The sequence below is a fragment of the Lissotriton helveticus genome, chromosome 5_1, assembly GCF_964261635.1.
Source record: "Lissotriton helveticus chromosome 5_1, aLisHel1.1, whole genome shotgun sequence".
Taxonomy (NCBI): domain Eukaryota; kingdom Metazoa; phylum Chordata; class Amphibia; order Caudata; family Salamandridae; genus Lissotriton; species Lissotriton helveticus.
In genome coordinates, this window is record NC_136065.1 from 765,147,597 (window position 1) to 765,175,148 (window position 27,552).

Here is a 27,552-nt window from a genome sequence, read left to right on the forward strand (position 1 = left end):
GATAGGTGTATGCCTCTTTTGCGCCACTGTGCGTCACTTTTGTGATGCAGCGGCGGTGCAAAAGATTTGCTATGAGGCGACAAAATTACAAATTGATGCATCTAGGCAGATGTGTCATGCTGTAAAAAACCCGTGCCACATGAAACCGATGCAGCAGTGATGCAAAAGATGCACCATGTTGCAAGACAGGCCTGACTTCATCTCCAACAAGATAAGAAGCTAAGTCTTCTGTAAATGTCAAAATTGTTGTATATACTGCTCAACTTCTATGTACTCTTTGATATGCTAGACTCCATCTGCACTATGAGATACCTAACCAAAGGCAACACAGGTGATGTGATTGTGAAATGAGGAAAAGAAACTCCACATTTTTCAATTACATCACCAGTGTTTCCTAAGTTTACGAATGACATTGTGCAGATGAACTTTAGGTCTGTCCACGGACACAGAAGAGGTCTGGCCTTTGTTCAAGAGTGAAGTGGACATGACTTACTTCATTGGTAGGCCTTCACATGTATTATGTCCTCTGTTCTCTTCAACAACTCGAAATTTCATTTGGAACCCTGAGTAGGCCTCACCTCAAACAAACCTCTGGATAGGACACATCTTATTGGCATCCTGAAACAATCATTTAAAATGTTAGTGTCTTGCGACACTTTTGTGAGACAACAGCAGTGCAAAAGATGCACCATGTTTTAAGATAGGCCTCACTTCATCTGCATCAAGATACTGTTAGTTTAAAATGTATATCTTTAGGACTGTGTAGGGGGCCTGGAGAAGCAGAAGCTTCTGTAAGTGTCAAAGTTGTTGAAAAACTGTTTGTCCTTCAATCTTTTCCCTTGTCTTTTGTAATTTTTAAATACATGTTTTAATATTTTTCAAATGTTTGTTCTCTCTTTCACAGATTGAAAGTATAAAAATAAAAAGTGAGTAAGTTAACGACAATTATAAGGTAAATGTTTTGTACTCTTTTCGTTACATTTCTATCACATTCACCTACTATTAGTTCCACAGCTTCATTTCTTTAACCCTCAGTTTCCTGCCTTTGCTACTTTCCTCATTCCTTTCTCTATTACCTACTTACTCAACTCCTTCCACTCTTTTTCTCAGTCCCTCTCTTCTCATAGTTCCTCACTCTTGTTCACTCACTCCGTCTCTATTACTCTTAGTGTCTTTGACTGATCACTCTTTCACTACTTGTTCATAATGCTTTCTCTGTGTAGTTGAAGCACACTAAGGGGCATATTATGAACACAACCAATAAAATTATTGCTGTTTTTATTGGCCGAAAACTGCTGCAAAAGTGGTTTTAGCAGCAGTTTTCTGCCGCAAAAGCGGCTTTAGCGACACATTTCTGCCGATAAAAGCTGCAAAACTTTTATTGGCTATGTTGATGATATGGCTCTATGTTATTTACATTTCTTTGCTGTTTAAATTAATCTTTTTTTGTTATTTTTTCTTTTCTGTTTTCTGTTTTTTCTCTCTGTTATTCCACATGTTTTAATCTTATTTTGAACATTCACTCACATTCTCCAAGAAACTCTTCTTTGTTATTGTTCTACTCTCTGTTTTTTCTTTCACTTCCTTTTTTATTTTGTTTTTCACAATTATACCCTCTTCCATCTTTTCTTCGGTAAATAGATCTATTAAACAGTATCTCTGGTTTACTCCCTATAGCTGTCTTTCTTTTAACATTACTCTCTGTTTACTTCCCTTATACTAACTCTTCTTTTTTTTTTTTTTTTTTGGTTCGCTCCCGGTTCCCGAACCGGGAAGCTAACGGGGAAGCGAACCAAAAGAAATAGAGCTTGCCAGAGTGCTAAACATTCTAGCAAATTGTTTTGAAAGGGGAGGTAGTTCTGAAAAGAACTTTTTTTTAATGTTTTTGTTGTTTTATATTTTTTTTTATTTTTCTGAATTTTTTTTGTTTTTTTTGTATTTTTTGAACAGTTTTATGGTTTTTTTTGTTTTTGATGGAGGGGAAACAACAAAAACAGGCATTGGAAACGGCTCAACAGGAGCAAAAAAAAAAATTACTGTCTGGGGCGTTTAGGGCAATTGTGATTTTCATAAGCTCGGTTGATTAAGGTAATACTCATATTGCCACAAGACAGTAATGCACCACAATACAAGCAGGTAAACTTCATATGGACAAAGTTGTCCTGAATGTTTGGCACGGTTTCCCGTGCCTCTGCTGCTGTCAAAGATATCTGTGATGATGACCTGGCCACAGGAGTTGTTGGGTTGTCCTGCTGGTCACGCATCTCTGCCCGGCTGTAGTTTAATGGATGCCACCTGCTCATATGACGATGCATGGTGTAGTTACCGAAGCTGTATTTTTTTAAGGTGCCTCTAGATAACTTCTCCTTACATATGAGGCAGGTGACATATCTGGCATTTACTTTCTTCTGCCCTTCAGGGATCGAAAAAAACTGCCAAATAAAACTGGTTTTCCGATGAGAAACCCGGGGCTGCTCTTCTAAAAACTGTGGTCCTTCTGTCTCCTCTTCCTCTTGCTCATCCTCTTCCTCCTCTGTGTTGCTGATGAACTGGGGAGGTGGTCCTCTCTTCCCATGAGGAGGTGGTGGTGGTGGTGGGGGTCCACCAGCTGAAGCTACCAATGAAGCCATTGCTGAACTATCAAAAAAGGTCTTCCTCTCACAAAGATGAAAGTCAGAGTGAGGAAAGAAGGAGGGGTTTTCATCATTTGGGAAAAACAATAGTTCTAAACCAATGAAAAGTGTTATTTTTAGGTCACCTGACCTAGCCTTACATCATTATGAAACCAAAAGTGAAATGAACCAATGAAAAGTTTTATTAACAAGTCACATGACCTGTTACGCTTATGTTACGCGCTGCGGAACGCGCCCCGGATCGCTTCCGGGTCGCTGCGCTTCGCGCCTCGGTTCGCGCTCCGGAGCACTTTCGGGTGCGCTAACGCGGCGCGTCATAAGACGCATTATGCGGCAACGCGATACATTGCGCTTTCGCGACGCGCCCCTGATCGCTTCCGGGGAACTGCGCTTTGCGTCTCAGTTCGCGTACCGGAGCACTTCCGGGTGCGCTAACGCGGCGCGTCATAAGACGCATTACGCGACAACGTGATACGTCGCGCTTCCGCGACGCATCACGATGTTGATTTCTAACGCGGCAGTTGCGCAAACGGAACGTTTACCGGTTCGCGGACCGGGTCGCGGCATCAAATTGAGCTAACGGGAAGCTTCCCGGTTCGCGAACCGGGAGCGAAGAAAAAAAAATATTTAAAAAAAAATTATTAGTAAACATATAACATATATTTTTGGATTTAAAGAAGAATACATTTTACAGCTACAGATATTAGCTTTTAAAAAACCAATGAAATTCACTGAAAAAACCATAGGTTATAGACCATATATAGTTAGGAATTAGCATTTACAAAACCTTGAAAATTCACTGAAAAAACCATAGGTTATAGACCATATATAGTTAGGAATTAGCATTTAAAAAACCTTATTTTACTCACACAAAACCATTGAAATTCCATATATAGTTAGTTGTACTAACTATATATCGCGCACCCGCAATCCACTGCTGATCATGTCACATATTACATCATTCATGACATGGTCAGTGACATCACTGATGACATCACTGATGACATCTCAAATGACATCACTGATGACATCACTGATGACATCTCAAATGACATCACTGATGACATCACTGATGTCATCTCAAATGACATCACTGATGACATCACTGATGACATCACTGATGTCATCTCAAATGACATCACTAATGACATCACTGATGTCATCTCAAATGACATCACTAATGACATCACTGATGACATCACTGATGACATCTCAAATGACATCTCAAATGACATCACTGATGACATCTCATTTGACATCACTGATGACATCACTGATGACATCTCATTTGACATTACTGATCACATCACTGATGACATCATTCATGTGATATTATGATGAACCTCTTCAGACTCTTATATAATCTTAGATACACTCAGTATAAACATACACTCACAGACTGTCACTCATCCATGGAGTTACTCACACACCTAGTCAGTCATGCAAAGAATCAATCACACCTCCATTTCCTCAACTATACAGTTATACACACCTTACTTATTCAAACATATACTAAAACATATTTACTCACTTATACAATCCTGGATACAAGTTCACAATGATCCATACAGCCACTCACACATTCACTGGCTCTTATGCACAGTTATTTATATATGTCAACTCTCACATGTACTGTATTTTACATATGTACTTACTTTGACATGTAGCACTGAGATATCCATTCACTCACCAATACACTCATGCACACAGTCAACCGCCCATACAGCTGTTTCCACATGCACTTTTGAACCCATACATCTAGTGAATCAACTGCTCACACATCTATGCAGAGAGTCATACACCTCCCAGCCACCCACACACACACTCAGTCTCCCATACAAATGCTTGGGCAACCAATCAATAACCCATATAGTTAATCATATAGCTACTGATCAACACATGCAGCAGTTTACAGAACAACAGACATAATGATGCACAAATTAAGACAGTTTAGTCACTAACCCATGCACTCAGTGAGACACATTTAATCAGTCACTCATACAGTCAGTCATGCCCCTACTAAATCCTTCATCAAGACACTTATACATCCACTCATTCTTCAATATGTAAGACATATTTTAACTTTACAGAAAAATACAGTCACTGGATGTTGTCATCAGTGATGTCATCAGTGATGTCATTTGAGATGTCATCAGTGATGTCATCAGTGATGTCATTTGAGATGTCATCAGTGATGTCATCAGTGATGTCACTGACCATGTCATGAATGATGTAATATGTGACATGATCAGCAGTGGATTGCGGGTGCGCGATATATAGTTAGTACAGCTAACTATATATGGAATTTCAATGGTTTTGTGTGAGTAAAATAAGGTTTTTTAAATGCTAATTCCTAACTATATATGGTCTATAACCTATGGTTTTTTCAGTGAATATATATATATATATATTACCTACTGGCGATAGCCAGTAGGTATATATAGTTAGGATTTTTTTCCTATGGGATTTTTGAAAATTCTATGTCGAATAACTTTGGCGTTTGAGGACAGAATTGGCTGAAATTTTCAGGAAAATGGAACATTTTGTTTCTGAGCAGCCCCTAAAAATTTGGGGGGGTTTCGTCAAGGGGGGCCGAGAAAAACGGGGGATCCCAAAACGTGTTTTTCCCATGCAATTTTCCATAGGGCGGTTGGCCTCACTTTTAGCCTGAACGGCTGAATGGATTTACACCAAACTTGGCAAAATTGTAGGGACTGGTAGCCCGATGTGCCTTTGCTATGTCTCAAGATATAGGCTCCAGTGGTTTTTACGAAAATTAACTTTGAAAAATATATATTGGGCTACATTGGGCTATATATATGTTGGAGCCCAAATGTAGCCCAATGTAGCCCAATGTAGCCCAATGTAGCCCAAAGATGGCCACCAGAGACAAAAAAAACAAATGTAGCCCAAATATCAGCCAGATGTAGCCCAACTATAGCCCAATGACAGAATGTCCCAGAGTGTTCTAAAGAACAACTAGAGTGCTAACAGTCCTACTTATTACAAAGGTATGGCACACCTGAAGCCATCTTGATTGGAATAAAGTGGTAACTCTTAAAACATTTAATTTAAAAATGAACAAAATGAGGGGGTTCATTTTGCCATAGAAAGTATGATTAGCGAATATATGACGAAATCCCGCATACCATCAGTCCGCAAAAAAAATCCCGCATGTACTATTAGGCCGCAAATTAAAATAACGAAAACTTTTAGAACGAATATGCCTTTAGCATACACTAAACAACTAAACTACCCTAAACCCTAAAACACTACCCCCAGCATGACCCTACACTACACAAACAGTACAACACTACCCTAAACCCTAAAACACTACCCCCAGCATGACCCTACACTACACAAACACTACAAAACTACCCTAAACCCTAAAACACTACCCCCAGCATGACCCTACACTACGCAAACACTACAACACTACCCAAAACCCTAAAACACTACACCCCAGCATGACCCTACACTACGCAAACACTACAGCACTACCCTAAACCCTAAAACACTACCCCCAGCATGACCCTACACTACACAAACACTACAACACAACCCTAAACCCTAAAACACTACCCCCAGCATGACCCTACACTACGCAAACACTACAACACAACCCTAAACCCTAAAACACTACCCCCAGCATGACTATACACTACGCAAACACTACAACACTACCCTAAACCCTAAAACACTACCCCCAGCATGACCCTACACTACGCAAACACTACAACACTACCCAAAACCCTAAAACACTACACCCCAGCATGACCCTACACTACGCAAACACTACAACACTACCCTAAACCCTAAAACACTACCCCCAGCATCACCCTACACTACGCAAACACTACAACACTACCCTAAACCCTAAAACACAACCCCAGCATGACCCTACACTACGCAAACACTACAACACTACCCTAAACCCTAAAACACTACCCCCAGCATGACCCTACACTACGCAAACACTACAACACTACCCTAAACCCTAAAACACTACCCCCAGCATGACCCTACACTACGCAAACACTACAACACTACCCTAAACCCTAAAACACTACCCCCAGCATGACCCTACACTACGCAAACACTACAACACAACCCTAAACCCTAAAACACTACCCCCAGCATGACCCTACACTAAACAACCACCACAACTCTACACTACACTAACACAACACTACACTACACAACACTACACTACACTACACAATCACTAACCCACGAAAAAATTAACACAAACCCACTTACCTCTCTCGTCATCGTGGTTTTCACAACGCAAATGCATTTACCATACATGCCTTTAAAACGTAATTCTTTGTAAAGGCATGCGCGATAAATGCACATGCGTTTTGAAAAAATGCGGGATAATGGTATGCGAGGTCAATGACCTTGCGGGATAATGGTATGCGGACTGAAAGTCTGCGGGATAAAAAATGCGGGAAAATGGCTGCAAACCATGATTAGCAGCAGACTTCCCTGGTGAGCACTAGCTTTACTACAGTGATCTAATGAGCAACTAGAGTGCTAACATTCAGAATTTATGGCAAATGTGTGACACATCTGAATGCCTTCTTGATAGAACCAAAGTAAACAAGCATTGAAAATGCAATAGATCTCGCCCTCGTTTAAGTTAAAGCCATTCTGTTTGTAATGAGGTGGCTTTTTAGCTTTGCTTTTATTAGTGTTTTTAAAACTTTCATGTAAATAACATGCATATGTATGCATATATGTATATGTATGCATGCATTTATATTTATATAGATATGCAGATTATATATGTTTATATATGTATATTACCTACTGGCGATAGCCAGTGGGTATATATAGTTAGGATTTTTTCTCTATGGGATTTCTGAAAATTCTATGTCTAATAACTTTGGCGTTTGTGGACGGAATTGGCTGAAATTTTCAGGAAAATGGCACATTTTGTTTCTGAGCAGCCCCTAAAAATTTGGGGGGGTTTCGTCAAGGGGGGGGGCCGAGAAAAAAGGGGGGCCCCAAAACGCGTTTTTCCCATTCATTTTTCCATAGGGCGGTTGGACTCACTTTTAGCTCGAACGGCTGAATAGATTTACATGAAACTTTGCAAAATTGTAGATATGGTTTGCCCGACGTGCCTTTGCTATGTCTCAATATATGTGCTCCAGTGGATTTTGAGAAATTAACGTTTAAAAAAATATATTTATCTGTGACAGCGCTCCGGTTAGCGCCCCGGTTCGCGTACCTGACGCGTAACGGAACTTCGCGAAGCAAAGCTGATTGGCTCTCCGGTGTCTGTCAACATTCTAAACAGTCCGGAGCGGCCGCCATCTTGTCTCTCGGTACGATCGAGAGACAAGATGTGGTGAAAAACGAAGGGGGAAATGAAGGAAAGGGGGCAAGGTAGACCACTCCTGACCCCCTAGGATTGATGAGGGGGATATTAAAGTGCCCCGCGATTTTTCGCGGTAGAGGCGCTTCCCGGTACGTGAACCGGGCAGCTCACCGGGCAGCTAACCGGGCAGCTAACCGGCAGCGTAGCTGTCAACATTGTAAACAGTCCGGAGCGGCCGCCATCTTGTCTCTCGGTAGGTTCGAGAGACAAGATGTGGTGAAAAAAGAAGGGGGAAATGAAGGAAAGGGGGCAAGGTAAACCTCTCCTGACCCCCTAGGATTGATGAGGGGGATATTAAAGTCCCCCGCGATTTTTCGCGGTAGAGGCGCTTCCCGGTACGCGAACCGGGCAGCTAACTGGCAGCGTAGCGGGAGTCCGCCATCTTGTGTTTTTGGAGCGTCCGGTTCGCGTACCGGGTAGCGTCCCGGTAAGCGTAACAAGGGGAAAACCAAGAGAAACAGTAAAAAAAAATTAAGGGAATAGATTTCCAGCAAACTTGGCAAAATTGTAGGGACTGTTTGTTTGATGTGCCTTTGCAAGGCCTCAAGATATGTGCACGTGTGGATTTTGTCTAATTAAGGTTAAAAAAAATATATATATCTGTAAGCGTGCTCCGGCACGCTTACGTTACGGGTTTTGTTTGCGCTGCAGAGCCGATACGTCACGGTTATGCGACGCGTCATGAGGCGTCTCACGTGGCTACGTGATACGTCACGTAATAAAGAATATATTTTACAGCTATAGATATTAGCTTTTAAAAAACCAATGAAATTCACTGAAAAAACCATAGGTTATAGACCATATATAGTTAGGAATTTGCATTTACAAAACCTTGAAAATTCACTGAAAAAACCATAGGTTAGAGACCATATATAGTTAGCTGGACATTTTATTGACATAAAACCAATGAAATTCCATATATAGTTAGTTGCACTAAGTATATATCGCGCACCCGCAATCCACTGCTGATGATGTCACATATTACATCATTCATGACATGGTCAGTGACATCACTGATGACATCACTGATGACATCTCAAATGACATCTCAAATGACATCACTGATGACATCATGACACACCAATACCAGTTACTACATACGCACTCACTGATTCCTACGTCTACACACACATTCACTCATTCACCCATACAATCACTCATACATACAGTCACTCATTATTACAACACTATCATATGCACTCATACACCTATGCAGACACTCACACACTGCCACTCATCCATGGAGTTACTCACACACCTAGTCAGTCCTGTAAAGAATCAATCACACTTCCATTTCCTCATCTATACAGTTAAACACAGAACACCATACTTCAGTGACATCACTGATGACATCACTGATGACATCTCAAATGACATCACTGATGACATCTCAAATGACATCACTGAGGACATCATGACACACCAATACCAGTTACTACATACGCACTCACTGATTCCTACGTCTATACACACATTCACTCATTCACCCATACAATCACTCATACATACAGTCACTCATTATTACAACACTATCATATGCACTCATACACCTAGTCAGTCCTGTGAAGAATCAATCACACTTCGATTTCCTCATCTATACAGTTAAACACAGAACACCATACTTTTCACACATATACTAACACATACTTACTCTCTTATACAATCACTGATACAAGTACACATTGATATGCACAGAGTCACACACCTCCCAGCAGCCACACACACACTCAGTCTTCCATACATCCACTCATTCTTCAATATGTAAAACATATTTAAACTTTACAAAAACACACAGACACTAGATGATGTCATCAGTGATGTCATTTGAGATGTCATCAGTGATGTCATCAGTGATGTCATTTGAGATGTCATCAGTGATGTCATCAGTGATGTCACTGACCATGTCATGAATGATGTAATATGTGACATCATCAGCAGTGGATTGCGGGTGCGCGATATATAGTTAGTGCAACTAACTATATATGGAATTTCATTGGTTTTATGTCAATAAAATGTCCAGCTAACTATATATGGTCTCTAACCTATGGTTTTTTCAGTGAATTTTCAAGGTTTTGTAAATGCAAATTCCTAACTATATATGGTCTATAACCTATGGTTTTTTCAGTGAATATATATATATAGGTATATATATATATATATTTTTTTTTTTAAGGCAGTCCAGCAAAAAGAGAAAAATGATCGAGGGTCATCAGGAGGAGTGGGGAGGGAAGGAGGAACGGAACAAAGGTCAAACAAACTGGCGGGTCCGGGTCGGGGGTATAGATGGAGACCATCTCCAAAAATGGGATGCACAAAAGTCACCAAAGTCAAGAATCCAGAAGAGGAACCCAAAGAGCAGGATTCCGTTAAGTAGAGTCAGAGGGGGATGCAGCCACAAAACCAAAGATGAACGGAAAGCTGTAAGATGCGTGCCCAGGCTTATATGCAAGTGCCAAAAGTGTGGCATTACAACAATCAAACAGTCTGAAACAGAAACAGGCATACCTTGGAGACAACTGCGGTTGCAATACGCTGTAAGTGGGTGGAGCTTGGGATGGTACTAGAGGTCCTGACAAATGACCTCTTTCTGTAATGGTGAACTTGATCGAGCTGATTTGCATGCTTTCAAAAAATTATTTGAGAGAGGGGCGTGACCAAATGCTGAAGATGGTGGTCACACATTAATGACACTTTCTCTGTCATCATGACATGCAGTTGCTATCCTCCTAGGTCCTGTGCTCAAAACCACTACTGGATGAGTGTGCAAGGTGGTCAAATTGAAGAGTGTGGTGCATCACTTTTCATGACTGAGTCTTGGCCCCTAGTAGTGACAGAGCAACTGTGTATGACAGGGCCTTCTGGACATGATAGCAAAGGCGCAACCTCATGGCTGGTGCCAGAGCCCGACATGCCCCAGGGCATTCAGTTTGCATGTGGACCTGCTCACTGGTTGGATTGGATTGCAAGATCTTGATGAGTGAAGAGAGTGTCCCCAAGATCTTGACAGTGAGACTGCACACACAACCTACCCACCTCGAGAAAGGCTGAAGTTGGTGCTGAGGTCCTACAAAACCAAAGGCATGATCTCTCTGATGTGCGCCCTTCACTTGGCACCCCGGACCTTTACACAATCAAAGCCTGTTTCCCACTGCGGCTGGCAGCAATACCAAGGAGAAGAGCACCCTGAGCACTAAGCACTACTGGAAAGGCATGTTAGTGGTCAGCAGGGAGAGATGCTTTACCTTCCCATACCTGGGGGGACTTACTAAATTCAGAGGTAAAAGGAGCCAGTCAGAAAGAGCCTTGGTCCCTAGCTCAACCTATTGTCTCTACCGGTGGAAGGCCATACTTGATATATGTATATCAAAAAAAGAGGGAGGCCTCCTTACTGTTACGGGACAAGGAGGAATTACTGAAAGAGTTAGGACAAGTCCCAAAACAAAACACTCATGTGTGGTGGGCCCAGTTATGTGTATGCCGTATATCTCAAATAATTCACCAAACCTATAGACATCTGAGGTTCAAAAAATAACAATAATAACATACCATGTATGATTAAAAACAAGCAATTTATTCGCAATCAATAAAACAATGTTTGTACCCAAGTAAATGTACAGTATTAAAAATTGAAAAAATTTTAAACAAATGAATTCACAAAATTACATATATTCAATAAAAGAACAGTTATACAGTAAACACATATATTACAGAGTAAAAATTGTTGTGGTTGTCACAACAATTTTTACTCTGTAATATATGTGTTTACTGTATAACTGTTCTTTTATTGAATATATGTAATTTTGTGAATTCATTTGTTTAAAATTGCTTGTTTTTAATCATACATGGTATGTTATTATTGTTATTTTTTAAACCTCAGATGTCTATAGGTTTGGTGAATTATTTGAGCTATACGGCATACACATAACTGGGCCCACCACACATGAGTGTTTTGTTTAGGGACTTGTCCTAACTCTTTCCATACTTGATATATGATCACTAAAGAGTGACCCATCTGACATAAGCACAAAAAGGAGGCCCAAAGCCCTGACAATGTGGTGCAGTGCAAGAGAGGAATGTCCTGGGATGCTTCTATTGAACCCCCACTGAACGGTTCTGAGTCATATGGCTATAGGGGGTTGCCTGGTAGGTGGTGATCCTTTACAGCCAGGAACATTTGGATCATCTCAGACATGGGCTCTATATCATAAGAGCAATGAGCAATGGTGAACGCCAGATACCTGACATGGCAGAATCGCTCAAACAAGAGGGCTTCTTACATGGTTTCCATGTTGTGGTGAGCACGGGGACCCGGTGCCCCCTCCCACATTGATAGCTCAAGATGGGTCAAAATCGACCAGTGAGTGCCGCTGTTTCACATGGGCATACTGGAATGGAATGGAACAGATCATGATTCTAGAACCCATACCACACTCACAAACTGCTGAGTCAAAGGCAGAAACCCCAGACAAAGTAGAACTTATATTGGGGGCAATCGGTGACACAAGATCTGCCCTGGAACTAAAAATAGATAAAAAAGATATCCCGTCCACAATATTAGAAATGCCATAGGAGATAATTGACTTTTAATACGGTGGACGGAATATCCATCATATTTGTGACAGAATAACCTGGTCGGACAAACTCTAAAAAGAAAGCCCTCCATGACCAGGTGATAAAATATGCCATGCTCCTCCCGGCCCTGCATTATTACAGATGACAACATCCATTTCTTCAAGAGCCCTAATGAGACCTGGTCCTGGCTAGACCAGTACTTATACCCAGTTGTGCCTTTGAAGAGGAGGGGTGACTTCAAAGCAGGCCCTTGAAGTGCAGAGGTCCCCCTTTCTTCCGAGTCCTGGCTTCACACTCAGTAGGGGGTAATCAGCCCTTTGTGTGGAAAACAGAACACTGCCTATTCCCTCATTCTCTTCCTGGCCCCGGAGAGCTATCAGGATGCAGATGAGTGCAGATGAGTTCTATCAATCAATCAATCAATGTATTTATAAAGCGTGCTACTTACCCGTGAGGGTCTCAAGGCTCTGAGGGGAGGGGGTGCCACTACTGCTCAAAGAGCCAGGTCTTGAGGAGCCTTGTGAAGGTGAGCAGGTCTTGGGTCTGCCGTAGGTGGGTAAGGAGGGTGTTCCAGGTTTTGGCGGAGAGGAAGGAGAAGGATCTACCACTGGAGGTTGTTCATTGGATACAGAGGACCGCGGCCAGGACGAGGGTGATGGAGCGGAGCTGGCGGGTGGGGGTGTGGAAGCTGAGTCTACTGTTGAGGTAGGCTGGTCCAGTGTTGCGGAGTGCTTTGTATGCGTGGGTGAGTAACTTGAAGGTGATCCTCTTGTCGATGGGGAGCCAGTGTAGGTCTCTCAGGTGGGGGGTGATGTGGCTGCGACGGGGGACGTCGAGGATCAATCGGGTGGAGGCATTTTGGATGCGTTGTAATCGTCGCAGGTGTTTGGCCGGGATACCTGCGTAGCGTGCGTTGCCGTAGTCCAGCCTGATGCTGACGAGAGCCCATGTCACTGTTCTTCTTGTTTTGGTGGGGATCCACTTGTAGATCCTGCGGAGCATGCGGAGGGTGTTGTAACAGGAGGAGGAGACGGTGTTGACCTGCTTCGACATGGAGAGGAAGGAGTCGAGGATGATTCCTAGGTTGCGTGCGTGGTCGGTGGGTGTCTGTGCTGTTCCCAGTGTGGTCGTCCATCAGGAGTCATCCCAGCCCAAGGGGGTGGATCCGAGGATTAGGACCTCCGTCTTGTCAGAGTTGAGCTTAAGTTGGCTGAACCTCATCCATTCTGCGACGGCCTTCATTCCCTCATGGAGGTTGGTGTTGGCGGTGTGCGGGTCCTTGGTGAGGGAGAGGATGAGCTGGATGCCGTCGGAGTAGGATATGATGTTGAGGTTGTGCTGGCGGGCGATGTGGGCGAGGGGGGCCATGTAGACGTTGAACAGCATTGGGCTGAGGGACGAGCCCTGGGGTACCCGCAGATGATGTTGGTGGCATCGGAGCAGAAGGGGGAGGCGGACGCTCTGAGTTCTGCCTGAGAGGAAGGATGTGGTCCAGTCCAGGACCTTCTCTTGGATTCCAGCTTCTTTGAGGCGTGTCTTTAGTGTGTGGTGGCAGACCGTGCCGAAGGCGGCTGACTGGTCCAGGAGGATGAGGGCTGATGTTTCGCCGTTGTCTAGTTGGATCCTGATGTCGTCTGTGGCGGCAATGAGGGCTGTCTCAGTGCTGTGGTTTTTTCGGAATCCGGACTGGGACGGGTCTAGAATGTTGTTGTCCTCGAGGTAGCGGGTCAGTTGTGTTTTGATGATTTTCTCGATGACCTTTGCCGGGAACGGGAGCAGAGAGCAGGGCCGGAAATTCTTGAGGTCCTTGGGGTCTGCCTTGGGCTTCTTGAGAAAGGCATTGATCTTGGCGTGCTTCCAGCTTTCCGGGAATGTGGCTGTCTTGAAGGAGATGTTGATTACTTTCCGTAGTTGAGGTGCGATGGTTGCGTCTGCTTTGTTGAATATGTGGTGCGGGCAGGGGTCTGACGGAGATCCTGAGTGGATGTATTTCATGATCTTCCGTGTTTTGTTGTCGTTGACGTTGGTCCAAGAGATCAGGCCGTTGAGGCGGGTGGTGTTCGTAGGGGGGGTGGAGTCTGGCGTTGTCTGGGCGGTCATAGTGTTGAAACTGTCATGGATGTCAGCGATTTTGCGGTAGAAGAAGGTGGCCAGCGAGTCGCACAGTTCTTGTGAGGGCGGGATGTCGTTGGCGCGGGGGTTGGAGAGTTCCTTCATGATACTGAAGAGCTCTTTGCTGTTGTGTGCGTTGTTGTCCAGGCGGGTTTTGAAAGAAGATTTCTTGGTTATTCTGATGTGGTGGTGATGTCTGCGGGTGGCGTCCTTGTGGGATGCGTGGCTGTCTGGTGTTCGTTCGTGGAGCCATTTCTTCTCCAATTTCCAGCACGCTCGTTTGGAGGTCTGGAGCTCTTCGGTGAACCAGGTGGCTGTCTTGCTGGTGCGGCTGTTGGAGGGTTTCCTGAGCGGGGCGAGGGTGTTGGCGCAGTAGTTGATCCACTGTCTGAGGCTGTGGGCGGCAGTGTCTGGGTCGGTGGGTGGGTTCTGGGAGAGTGTGGTGGCCAGCTTGTCTTTGGTAACTTTGCTCCAGCAGCGGTGGGGCAGCTGTTGGGTGCAGTGATGCGTGGTGGTCTTCTTGTAGGTAAAGTGGATGCAGCAGTGATCGGTCCAGTGGAGTTCGGGGATGTGGTCAAAGGAGACGTGGGTGCCTGTGAAGAAGATGGGGTCAAGTGTGTGGCCAGCGGCATGGGTGGGTGCAGTGACGAGTTGTCTGAGGCCGAGGTTGGTGAGGTTGTCGATCAGGGTGGCGGAGTTGGCCTTGTTGTTGTTCTTGAGGTGGAAGTTCTCTATCGCACCATCCTTCCTATGTCTGTGGGTGTCTAGAGGGAATGCACAAAGTGTAGCTGTCACCCAACCCAGACGTGTATTAGAGAGTAGTATGATCAGAGGAATATCTACTTTCTAAAAGGGGCACTTTTAAAATAGTAATATTAAATCCAACTTTACCATTAAAGAGGATTCCTCATTACCAATCAAAAAATATGAATCGTGATGCAGCTACTCTTTCCTAACCAGGAATTACAGCTCAGATTAAAAGTGTATTAAGGAATTTCCAAAGCTAGCCTATGCAAGGAGTAGGCCTTACAGTAGTGAAAAACAAATATAGCTGTTTTCACTATCATGATGTATAAAACTTAAAAGTACATGTCTTACCTTTTAGTTACATAGCACCCAACCCATAGGGCTACCTGGGTCCTACCTTAGGAGGGACTGATGTGTAATTAAAGGGGAGTTTAAGGCTTAGGAAGTGGTTTTAAATGCCAAGTTGAAGTGGCAGTAAACTGCCCACACAGGCCCTGCAATGGCAGGCCTGAGACAGGTTCGAAAGGCAAATTGTGTGGGTGGCACAATCATTACTACAGGCCCTGGGTATTTGGTATTCCACTTTAAAATGAACTTACAAGTAAACCAAATATGTCAATTGTGTATACACTGATGTTACCGTGTTTAGGTGAGAAGCACATGCACTTAATCACTGGTTAGCAGTAATAAAGTGCTCAGAGTCCTAATGCAAGAGGGAGAAACTCAGAAAGTACAAAAGAAGGGGAGTGTTCAGTTATATTCTTTTATGTTTTCTTCCAATGCCGGGGGGTTGCAATCTGGGTAGCTCCCAGGTGCCCATTTCAATATCTTAGTCACACAGCATACATCGGGAGAAGGTATGTTCTGTTACATCACCGATTAGGCAGCATCAAAATATGCCTACTTAAGAAGATTGGTTGGTTGCATGTTGGTCTGGCTTTTGAAGAGGTATAGACCCCCGTGATCCTCTCTTTGATGAGGGTGGATGGGCAGGTGGTTATTGGCCAAGCTGCAATCAACCTGGCTGTGACTGACCATCTAGCTGGGGTCTACAATGCACCTCTAGATGAAGAAATGTGCCATATGGCAACATTTCAAGACCAGATTGAGCTCCCTCAACTGACAATGGAGAACAGAGAAGAGCTAGAGGGAGAACTCCAACTGGAGGAACTACAGTTGGCATTCAGAGGTATGGCAAGAGGAAACTTCTCTGGCCCAGATGGACTCCCAGTGAAGTTCTATCGGATTTATGCTGCAGAAATCCTCCCTAAACTGTTGGCTACATTTCAGTAAGACAAAGCAATTGGTTTACTGCCTGACCATATGCTGGAGGCACTTATAAGCATGTTGCCTAAACCCGGCAGAGACCCAGATCACCCTTGCTCATACCACCCATTATGTAGACTAAATGTAAATGTCAATCTGCTGGCAAAAGTTCTGGCGGCATGGTTGGATCGAGTGATCTCTCAGTTGATCCACACTGATCAATGTGATTTCATACTGGAAAGAATCACCCACATGAATCTTCAGATGCTCTCTCATGTCCTACTTGCCACCGGATCTACCAGAGTAGAGGCTGTGCTAGTAGCTTTAGACATAGAAAAGCATATCTGTGGGAAGTGCTCAAGAGAATGAGCTTCGGCCCATCGTATTTGGCTAGGACATATCTATGATACACGGTGCACAAGCAATGGTGAGCACAGGCTAAGAGGTCCTCGGAAGCCTTCAACATCAAGAAAGGCGCTAGACAGAGGGACCCGCTGTCCCCTCTTCTATTTGCCCTCACCATGGAGCCCCAGAAGCTCTATCTTAGGGACCAGCTAGGCGATTGGTGAAAACATGGAGGTGCCACAACCTGCGTATTGTCAATGTATGCAGACGAATCTCTGATATGTATGACTGACCCACTTCGATCTGTCCCACAATTCTTGAATCTTATGCCCAAGTTTGGGAAGTTGCAAAAAACACAGTTGATGGACAGAATGTAGAACAATGTCATACATTCACCCCAGTACAGAGATCTGGGCCTAAATCCATCGTTTTTTTGCACTCCACACCACCCTGGGTTAGACACTGGCTAAATGCAAATCAGCTCTGACCCTGTGCCTCATGGGAACAGTCCAGTACGAACTACCAAGCCATGTCTTTCCCAGACCGGAATCAAGCATCCAAGGACCGGTTTCTGGCTATCAGCCTTCATCAGCCTGGATAGCTTGACTCCAGTGGTGTGGAGAGCCTGGGACTCACGTCTGAGCATACCCAGCCCACTCGGGGGGAAAATTGCAAAAAACACAGTTGATGGACAGAATGTAGAACAATGTCATACATTCACCCCAGTACAGAGATCTGGGCCTAAATCCATCGTTTTTTTGCACTCCACACCACCCTGGGTTAGACACTGGCTAAATGCAAATCAGCTCTGACCCTGTGCCTCATGGGAACAGTCCAGTCTGAACTACCAAGCCATGTCTTTCCCAGACCGGAATCAAGCATCCAAGGACCGGTTTCTGGCTATCAGCATTCATCAGCCTGGATAGCTTGACTCCAGTGGTGTGGAGAGCCTGGGACTCACGTCTGAGCATACCCAGCCCACTCGGGGGGAAAATTGCAAAAAACACAGTTTATGGACAGAATGTAGAACAATGTCATACATTCACCCCAGTACAGAGATCTGGGCCTAAATCCATTGTTTTTTTGCACTCCACACCACCCTGGGTTAGACACTGGCTAAATGCAAATCAGCTCTGACCCTGTGCCTCATGGGTACAGTCCAGTCCGAACTACCAAGCCATGTCTTTCCCAGACCGGAATCAAGCATCCAAGGACCGGTTTCTGGCTATCAGCCTTCATCAGCCTGGATAGCTTGACTCCAGTGGTGTGGAGAGCCTGGGACTCACGTCTGAGCATACCCAGCCCACTCGGGGGGAAAATTGCAAAAAACACAGTTGATGGACAGAATGTAGAACAATGTCATACATTCACCCCAGTACAGAGATCTGGGCCTAAATCCATCGTTTTTTTGCACTCCACACCACCCTGGGTTAGACACTGGCTAAATGCAAATCAGCTCTGACCCTGTCCCTCATGGGAACAGTTCAGTCCGAACTACCAAGCCATGTCTTTCCCAGACCGGAATCAAGCATCCAAGGACCGGTTTCTGGCTATCAGCCTTCATCAGCCTGGATAGCTTGACTCCAGTGGTGTGGAGAGCCTGGGACTCACTGGAGTCAAGCTATCCAGGCTGATGAAGGCTGATAGCCAGAAACCGGTCCTTGGATGCTTGATTCCGGTCTGGGAAAGACATGGCTTGGTAGTTCGGACTGGACTGTTCCCATGAGGCACAGGGTCAGAGCTGATTTGCATATAGCCAGTGTCTAACCCAGGGTGGTGTGGAGTGCAAAAAAACGATGGATGTAGGCCCAGATCCTTGTACTGGGGTGAATGTATGACATTGTTCTACATTCTGTCCATCAACTGTGTTTTTTGCAATTTTCACCCCGAGTGGGCTGGGTATGCTCAGACGTGAGTCCCAGGCTCTCCACACCACTGGAGTCAAGCTATCCAGGCTGATGAAGGCTGATAGCCAGAAACCGGTCCTTGGATGCTTGATTCCGGTCTGGGAAAGACATGGCTTGGTAGTTCGGACTGGACTGTTCCCATGAGGCACAGGGTCAGAGCTGATTTGCATATAGCCAGTGTCTAACCCAGGGTGGTGTGGAGTGCAAAAAAAGGATGGATTTAGGCCCAGATCCTTGTACTGGGGTGAATGTATGACATTGTTCTACATTCTGTCCATCAACTGTGTTTTTTGCAATTTTCACCCTGAGTGGGCTGGGTATGCTCAGACGTGAGTCCCAGGCTCTCCACACCACTGGAGTCAAGCTATCCAGGCTGATGAAGGCTGATAGCCAGAAACCGGTCCTTGGATGCTTGATTCCGGTCTGGGAAAGACATGGCTTGGCAGTTCGGACTGGACTGTTCCCATGAGGCACAGGGTCAGAGCTGATTTGCATATAGCCAGTGTCTAACCCAGGGTGGTGTGGAGTGCAAAAAAATGATGGATTTAGGCCCAGATCCTTGTACTGGGGTGAATGTATGACATTGTTCTACATTCTGTCCATCAACTGTGTTTTTTGCAATTTTCACCCCGAGTGGGCTGGGTATGCTCAGACGTGAGTCCCAGGCTCTCCACACCACTGGAGTCAAGTTATCCAGGCTGATGAAGGCTGATAGCCAGAAACCGGTCCTTGGATGCTTGATTCCGGTCTGGGAAAGACATGGCTTGGTAGTTCTGACTGGACTGTTCCCATGAGGCACAGGGTCAGAGCTGATTTGCATATAGCCAGTGTCTAACCCAGGGTTGTGTGGAGTGCAAAAAAACTATGGATTTAGGCCCAGATCCCTGTACTGGGGTGAATGTATGACATTGTTCTACATTCTGTCCATCAACTGTGTTTTTTGCAAGTTTGGGAAGTGTCAGGTCTCTCAATCAACCGACATAAGACTGTGTTCTTTCATTTGGCAGAGCTAGTCACATGCCTGCCAGCAGATCTCCCAAAGGTAGGTCTATTGTGGGGGACAAAATACTTTCTACACCTCAGGATTTATGTGACACATGACAATTACAATTTGATATAAACGTGGGCCGCATTGTAGAAGATCTTACTAATTCGTGGAGTTTTGGAAGACCCTACTGCTGTCGGTCATTGGACGAGTAGCCCTTAGTAAAATGGTGCTGCTGCTGAGATGCTTATATGTCATGCAGAATTCCTTTTGAACTCTGCCCAGCAGTTTGTTTCAAAAACTTGAGGGACTTCTGGTATCATTGATCTGGGCGAGTAAACTCAGTAGAGTAAATTTAGACACACTCAAACTGGACTTAGAGGGTGGGGGGCTCGGCCTCACAGCTCTCAAGTTATACTATCTGGTATGAGTGTTACAGTATGTGGCACTTTGGTGTGAGTATGAATCCAATTGGGAACAGAAGCTTCTGGCTGGGTCGGTGAATCTGTCTGACCTCCATAAGATACTAATGGGGGGGACGTAGGACGCTGGCGGGTATCCCTGGCATAGTGACTCAAGTTGAGCAAGCCTAGAAGATGGTAGTGACCCATGTGCTGAAGCACGTGCCATGTGCTAGATTGCTCCCACTTTGGTGGCTCATGCCCTTCTTGTGCTAGAAGAACTCTATGAATGCAGCTCCATGGTAGAGGGGCAGTGTCAGAATGTGAGGGACCTATATCTCATTGATGCTTTTATAATGTTTGCCAAGGCAAATTAGTATTTTGGGGTGGGACAGAGGAAGTACCTGCAGTACGCCACTCTATCACACATGGACCACGAAATATGGGCAGGTTTCCCTGATGAGCCGGAGGAATCCCCGGTGTTGAAGGTTCTATGGAGCCAGTTTTGCACAGGGCCCTTATATCCCATATATTAGCGGCTCTGAAGGGAGACATGCGTATAAATCTTACCAGGACTTGCTTCCTGTGGGAAGATGACCTCAATACCCCACTTGCAGGTGGGAGTGGCAGACGGCCACAGCACAAGTGTAGGAGACTGCTAGCAATGCTCGATTCAAATTAACACAATTGTACTATCTCCACAGGGCATATTTAATCCCTAAGAGGCTTAGTAGGATTTACCCAACACGTGCAGCTAACTGTCTGTGGTTCGGTGTGTCCCTGGCTGGTTTTGTATACATCACATAACGATGTAGGGCACTATAACAATACTGTGAGCAAGTGAATTGCTCGGTGACTAGAATAACGGGGATACATGTGGTCCAGTCCATCTGGCACTGCTGTCTGGGTTTTCTCCTACTCCCTAAGAAAAGAGGAAAGATGAGTTATAAGTCCATCCTTCTTTGTCTGCTGCCGGCCAGGTGCCGAATCGCCAATAACTGGGCATAGGCAGCACATCCGACTCATTACAGGATGTATTGGAAAGGACGGTAGCAAAGGCAGTACGATTACGGGGAGTCTGCAAGGATAAAAATGTGGACGAGGATCTTGAGAGGTAGAATGAGATGGTGAAACAGGTGGGAGGGGAACGGGGAGACCGGACAGAGACTGCAGCTGGGGATTTGACAGGTCGGGGATGGGCTCCTCCCTTGCTTCCACTCCACATAACTGATGATCAGTCTGAGAAACCTCCTTAGGTGTGCCACATCTGTCTTAGGGCGGTACTTGTGATGGATGGAGATAATATAGTGAGAGGTATCTATGGGTGTGTGTGCTGCGGCATAGCAGGGGGATCATTATTATGTTTTTTATCCCCCCTCCAATGTTGCACAGGACCATTATTCACGGATATTTTGAGGCCAGGCTCCCCCGAAACTACTGTAATCATACTGCTAAGTGTTTTTCTTTTTCATGCTTGAAAATGTCAATAAAGAGATATTAAAAAAAAGATTAGGGTAAGGGTACACCTCTTTAAGTGAAACTATGATATGTGGGAGATTGTGGAGCTAGTGTGTGAAGTAAGTTAAAAAATGTTTTCCTTTGTCGGTATAATTTTTGTTGCTCAAGAATAAGGCATTTGGACTTAGTTTGCCAAGGGCAATGATGAGTCTGTGTTCAATATAAATCTTTTTCCAAACAAGAAATATTCATGACATGTGTATGTTAAATCAATACCGTATTAATCTATTTATTTATAACTCACTCTGGTGAAAACAAAAAATCAACAATGGAATAAAAATATCTCACGTGTCCCGGAGTACGCTCCAGAGTTCTCCACCAAGGCACACCTCCAACAGCATGTACACGTATTTGGAATCTTTGAAGGTTTTATAGAGTCTATAAAACAGGAATACATGAATAAATATATCAGTAGGAATTGTATGTAACATATTTGCTATATTTTTGCAGTTATCATCCTCAGAGATTAAAATGAGAAATATTGCAACTTTACATGTTATAATAAGCAATGTCAAAGTTTTTTTTAAATTCAATTGTAGAGTTATGTATCATTTGTTCTCTAGGCTTGGCAATAAGGTTTCTATTTATTGCTCTTGACTCAAGGCTCAATGGTGTTCAGGTGCACTGATGGTCTGCCCTGTTGGGTAAAATAGCTAGCAGTATCATACATCTTTGGAGAATGCTTTAGACGAAACATAGGAGGGGATAGCCTTTGGGAAGTATGTCTTATGCCCCAGGCCTTTCAATGATCTGGTCTACTCAAGCTTTTAGGTGAGCAAGTTACACCAGAAACATGTTTCCCTATTATGTACTAACTAATGATGTGAGGATTCTTTCCTGTACTCCTTCTGCTGAAGAACTAATGAGGTCCCTTCCTACTTGTTCAAAACAATCCACACCAGTATGCAATTCACACCACCATCCACGCTGCAGATATAGTACTACTGTACTTTTGCAATCTCTCTCCTATGACAGGCCTCCTTAGGTGGTGTGCTTTGGTTATGTTTCTCAGGCTTAACACCAGGCCTGTATAATCACAAACACAGTTGTTGGAAAGTGGATTATTAGTAGGGTCAAAGGTGTGCCTGCCACTGGCAATAAGGCCATTAGCACAGTATAGGGCTCAGCATAGGTCTTAGAAAACTATTCCTATGCTCAACCCTTGGTAGATTGGCTGCAAGAAGGCAGGCTTAACTTCAAAGACAGGTATGTGAACATTTAAAAAAAACATTTCTGTAAATAATTAAGACACAATGCTCAATACAAATCCAACACCAATTTAAAGGAATAGGGAATATTTGTATCTTTAAAATGACACCACAATGACAAAAATCCAATGTAGGGAAACGGAGATATGATTTTTTACAAAGATTTAGCACTATATAGCACATAGAAAACTATAGCGCCTTATCAGGACATCTGGTTGCGATAGACCGGGTCAAAGTCAAAGTTTCAGGCCGATCGCAATGGAGCCCTGGCTGGCTACCCCTCGTGGTAGGTCTTGGTCAAAGTTTTCACCTTCTGACTTAGAAACGTTTCTGGAGCTTTTCTTCCCGTGGTCCCTCGAAGCTCTCAGCCAGTCCTGATTCGTTGAGGGTTAGCCGGATTGCCTTGCGACAAGCCCCCAGTCACACTTAAGGAAGTCTTACCTCCGGAGCGTTCCAGCAGGGAAAACCAAGGATCCAGGCCGACACACGGTTGAAGGCAGGCGGCTTGGCTTATGCGGTTGCTCCCAGTCACCTTTTCTTCGTTCAGACTCAGAAACTTTTACGGAGATTTTTCTCGTGCGGTCCCTCGATGCTCTTCACCAGGCTGGATTCAGCGAGGGTTTGCCGGCCCCAGATTTCGTCTACTCCTGGTCAAACTCTGGAAGTAGGACCTACGGAGCTTTCCAGCAGGAAAAACCTGGATGGCAGGCTGACTTGTGGTTGAAGGCAGGTGGCTTGGCTGACTAGGTTAAGTCGGTCCACTTATGGAGCTTTTTTTCAAAGTTGCCCCAAAGTTCTCCAAAGTTCTGGAACTTCTTTCTAAAGTTCCTCAAAAGGTCCCAAAGTGTCTCAAACTCACTACAAGGGTCTAGAAGCTCCAAGATGATCCTTAAAGTTTGAGGACTTCAGTTCCCACAATCCACTTGTACAAAACCCTTACAAATCCACTGGTAGTTCTCCAGGTTGAGGATTCTTGGGGGTGATGTTCCAGGTGAGCTCTGTTAACTTGTAGCTTTCAGGGAGTCCACTCTTTAATCTTTTTATAGCAAGGTATTCCACAGGGTTGTAGTTCCAGATGATGCAGAAGGTTTAATCTTCCCAATGCAGGCCTTAGGAAATGCACATCCAACTTCCAGCATGGCCTGTCATGCATTCTTAAGGTTCAAGCAGCAGATCTGAGGGACTCTGTTCTTGTCAGATACTTATTCCAATTTCTCTGGGTCAAGCAAGAGGTCCCTCCTGTCCAGTGGGCTGCAGAGTACCACCCCATGGTCTCACCACTTCTGGCAGAGTGTGGCACTATTTTGTCCCAGAGTGCACAAATTCTTCAAAAATTCACAATGGCTAATTTGCCAGCGGGGAGAGAAGAGCTGGCTAATTTCCATTGTCCCTCCCCCTTGCATCTGCTCATTCCTTCCTTGATCCTAGCATGTGGCTGGGTTCAAGTTTGGGGGTGCCCAGGGCACAGGATGACTTTCCAACACCAATACAGTATCAATCAGTGGTAAGAGTGCTTGTCTTTCACGCCTTACTTGGACTACAAAGTAGTTGATCTGCGACAGAAAGTTGGACAGCTGAACCTCTGTAACTTTAAGAGTAGACATAGACAAGCAGTTATGGCCTATCTAAAGGGGTGTGGTGCAGGAAGTGTTGAGGTATAATGCATACAATAATCAGAGATGCAATACAGATATACTGTTCTGCCAGAGATGACAATAATCATAGATGCAATATAGCCAGATATTTCAAAATATTAAACTTTATTCACACCTCAAAGTATGTAAACATATTTACAGAACAAATGGGAGCCAAATTGAAACAGAAATCACAACAAAACTGTAATGCAACAAAGTACACTGGGTCTTCAACATTATACTTTTTCCATGATTACTAAATGGTGACCTATTCAATCGTGAAATTGAAAATACATCACCATAGCAATACAGGTACAAAAACTTGAGAATCATTTAAAAATGTTGGTAAACATTTAACAAACTGATCGTGATCACCACAATATCAATCAATCAATAATACTTTATTCGGTATTTAAAAAATACCATAAAAGTACATGTTTATACAGTTAAAAAACAATTAAAATACAATTCATGAACGTCACCTACCCACAACAAAGTTAATTGGAAACAATTGATGGAAAATTCATTTAGCACAACCCCCTTGTGTTCCTTAGCCTTAGAGCGACCTTAATGAAATTCATAATACAAAACAACGTTCGAAGATCAATAGCCCTTTGCAAGAATAATAGAGCGACCTTGGCATGTCTAAACTTGGCCTGTTTTAAAACACCTACTAAAAAACTGCGCCTGGATAATGCATAAAATGGACATAATAATACAAAATGAAGGGCATCCTGCGGAGACCGATTGTCGCAGCCGCAGGAACCCTTCTGCTCAACAGTTAAAGTAAAACCTGGCGGATCCGCCAGTAGGTGATGTAAAAGGTTGAGCCTAAAATGGGTGATTAAAAATCTATCCTGCGCATTAAACATAAGATCGAGATAAGGTTCCATGCCCTCCCCTGTCTTTACCATGCTATGACTTTGGGTTTGTCTCCTTCCACTGCTGCTCTACGTGAGGCTACCTGATCCAAGAAAATTCTCTTGACTCTGGGTTTATCTTGAGGGATAATTTCCATTGGCTTTATAAAAAGGTCCTTGCAGCCCATTCCCTCAAGAGGAGTCTTCACATACTTTAACCATGGGATACTCATTCCTTTGTCCCTATCGAGGCAATCTCTGATGATTTGTCAACTCAGCTCTGCCTCCGTATTGGTCCAAATCTTTAGCCAAGCCATAAGGTGTCTGACCTTTATCAAATCCTCAATATCTACCCTACCCAATTCCTCATGAATGATATGGGCAGGTGTACTTTGTGGGGTTTTAAGCACCTTTCTCAGATATTTGTTCTCCTCCATCTGTAACTGGTGCGCATTTACAAAACCCCAAACTTCAGACTCATAAACCACTTTTGAACAACATATTGAGCTATACAGATTCATTATTTGCTCGGGTGATCACCGACAAAGCCGGCGCCCGTAATTCATGATAGCACTGGTCGAGGCCACTAACATAGTACACCGCTCTTCAATTAATTTTTTAAAATGTAAAAGCCCATTGAATAACAGACCAAGATAGGAAAAGGTCTGTACCTGCCCCATTTTGTGTGCACCTTTTTTGCAAGAAAATTTCTTGCAAGGTTTAGTTCCAGCCAACATAACATAGGACTTGGTCAGGTTAGCCGATAAATCTAAGGTATCCATAAAACTAACAAACCCATCTATCAGGCACTGAAGTCCCTTTGGGGTGCGGGCTAAGAGTACCGCGTCGTCTACATACAGCAGCACTGGAATGGGTCGGGTACCTACTCTTGGGGAATACACCTTTAGTTTACCTAATGCTTGATCTAGATTATTAATGTACAAGGAGAACAAAAAAGGGGCCAGAATACATCCCTGTCTGACCCCGCTAGTGCAGGGGAAAGGTGCCGTGGTACCCCCCTCCAGATTGAAACGCACTTTAGCTGAGGTGTTCCAGTGCAGTGCTCTCAGGATATTTACCAGACCCTGATCAACACCAATCTGTTCATCAGGGCCCACAGCTTCTCTCTGTTAACGTGGTCAAAAGCTGCGGTAAGGTCCATAAATCCTAAATATACCGCTTCATTACAGGCTATAGTGTATTTAGCCACCAGTAAGTAAAGGTTCAGACACTGGTCCGTCATTGACCTCCCTACCCTAAACCCGTACTGGGCATCAGTAATAATTTGGTGTTCGTCGGCCCAGTCCATAAGACACGTTAGGACCACTCGGCCCAAGACTTTAGCTGTCCCATCAATCATCGATATTGGTCGATAACACTGAGGGTTATCCCTGTTCCCTTTTTAAAAATGGGAACTATTATTGCTGATGACCATGAGCTCGGAAGGCCAGTTGCGACAGCCGCATTTATCACCCTTGTAAGGATAGGGGCCCACAGCTCCATGTTGCTTCAAAAAAGATCTGGTGAGATACCATCTGGTCCTGGCGCTTTGTTTCGTGTTAGGCCCTGAATACCCACTACGATTTCCTCCAACGTGAAATCTATCGAGGAAACCCACTGGCAGCCCCTCCCAACGTCCTGACTGTTCTCCTCCGTATGGTTATACAAACCTTTAAAATGGTCATACCATTGTTCTGGCAGGATAGTTGTACCGATTTCTGGGGTATTAATGTCCTGGAAACATGGGTTAATTATTATTTTACAGAATACAGTCATGTCCCTTCTGTCTGCTGCGTCCCTTAAATCTTCCCAAGCTTTCGATTGAAGGGAGGTCTTCCTGCCTTTAATCGCCTTTTTATATGCAGTCCTTCACTGCACAATTCTTAACTTATCCCGTGCAAGGGTTTTCAGGCTAATTTTGAAATCTTTCTGTGCCCGAGCAATCTTTATCAAACCGTCTGGGGATAATATTTGCCCT

At 44.2% G+C, this 27,552-nt stretch overlaps 1 protein-coding gene across 2 annotated transcripts in view; it reads right to left on the minus strand.

The window, feature by feature from the left end:
* The window catches only part of LOC144753369 (cGMP-dependent protein kinase 2-like), a 1,794,633-nt gene that overhangs the window by 530,481 nt on the left and 1,236,600 nt on the right, over positions 1-27,552 (minus strand). For both annotated transcript variants that reach the window (XM_078641085.1, XM_078641086.1), the window contains one exon: positions 22,161-22,250. In XM_078641085.1, coding sequence (XP_078497211.1) covers positions 22,161-22,250 — 90 coding nt within the window. The remainder of the gene's footprint in view (positions 1-22,160; positions 22,251-27,552) is intronic.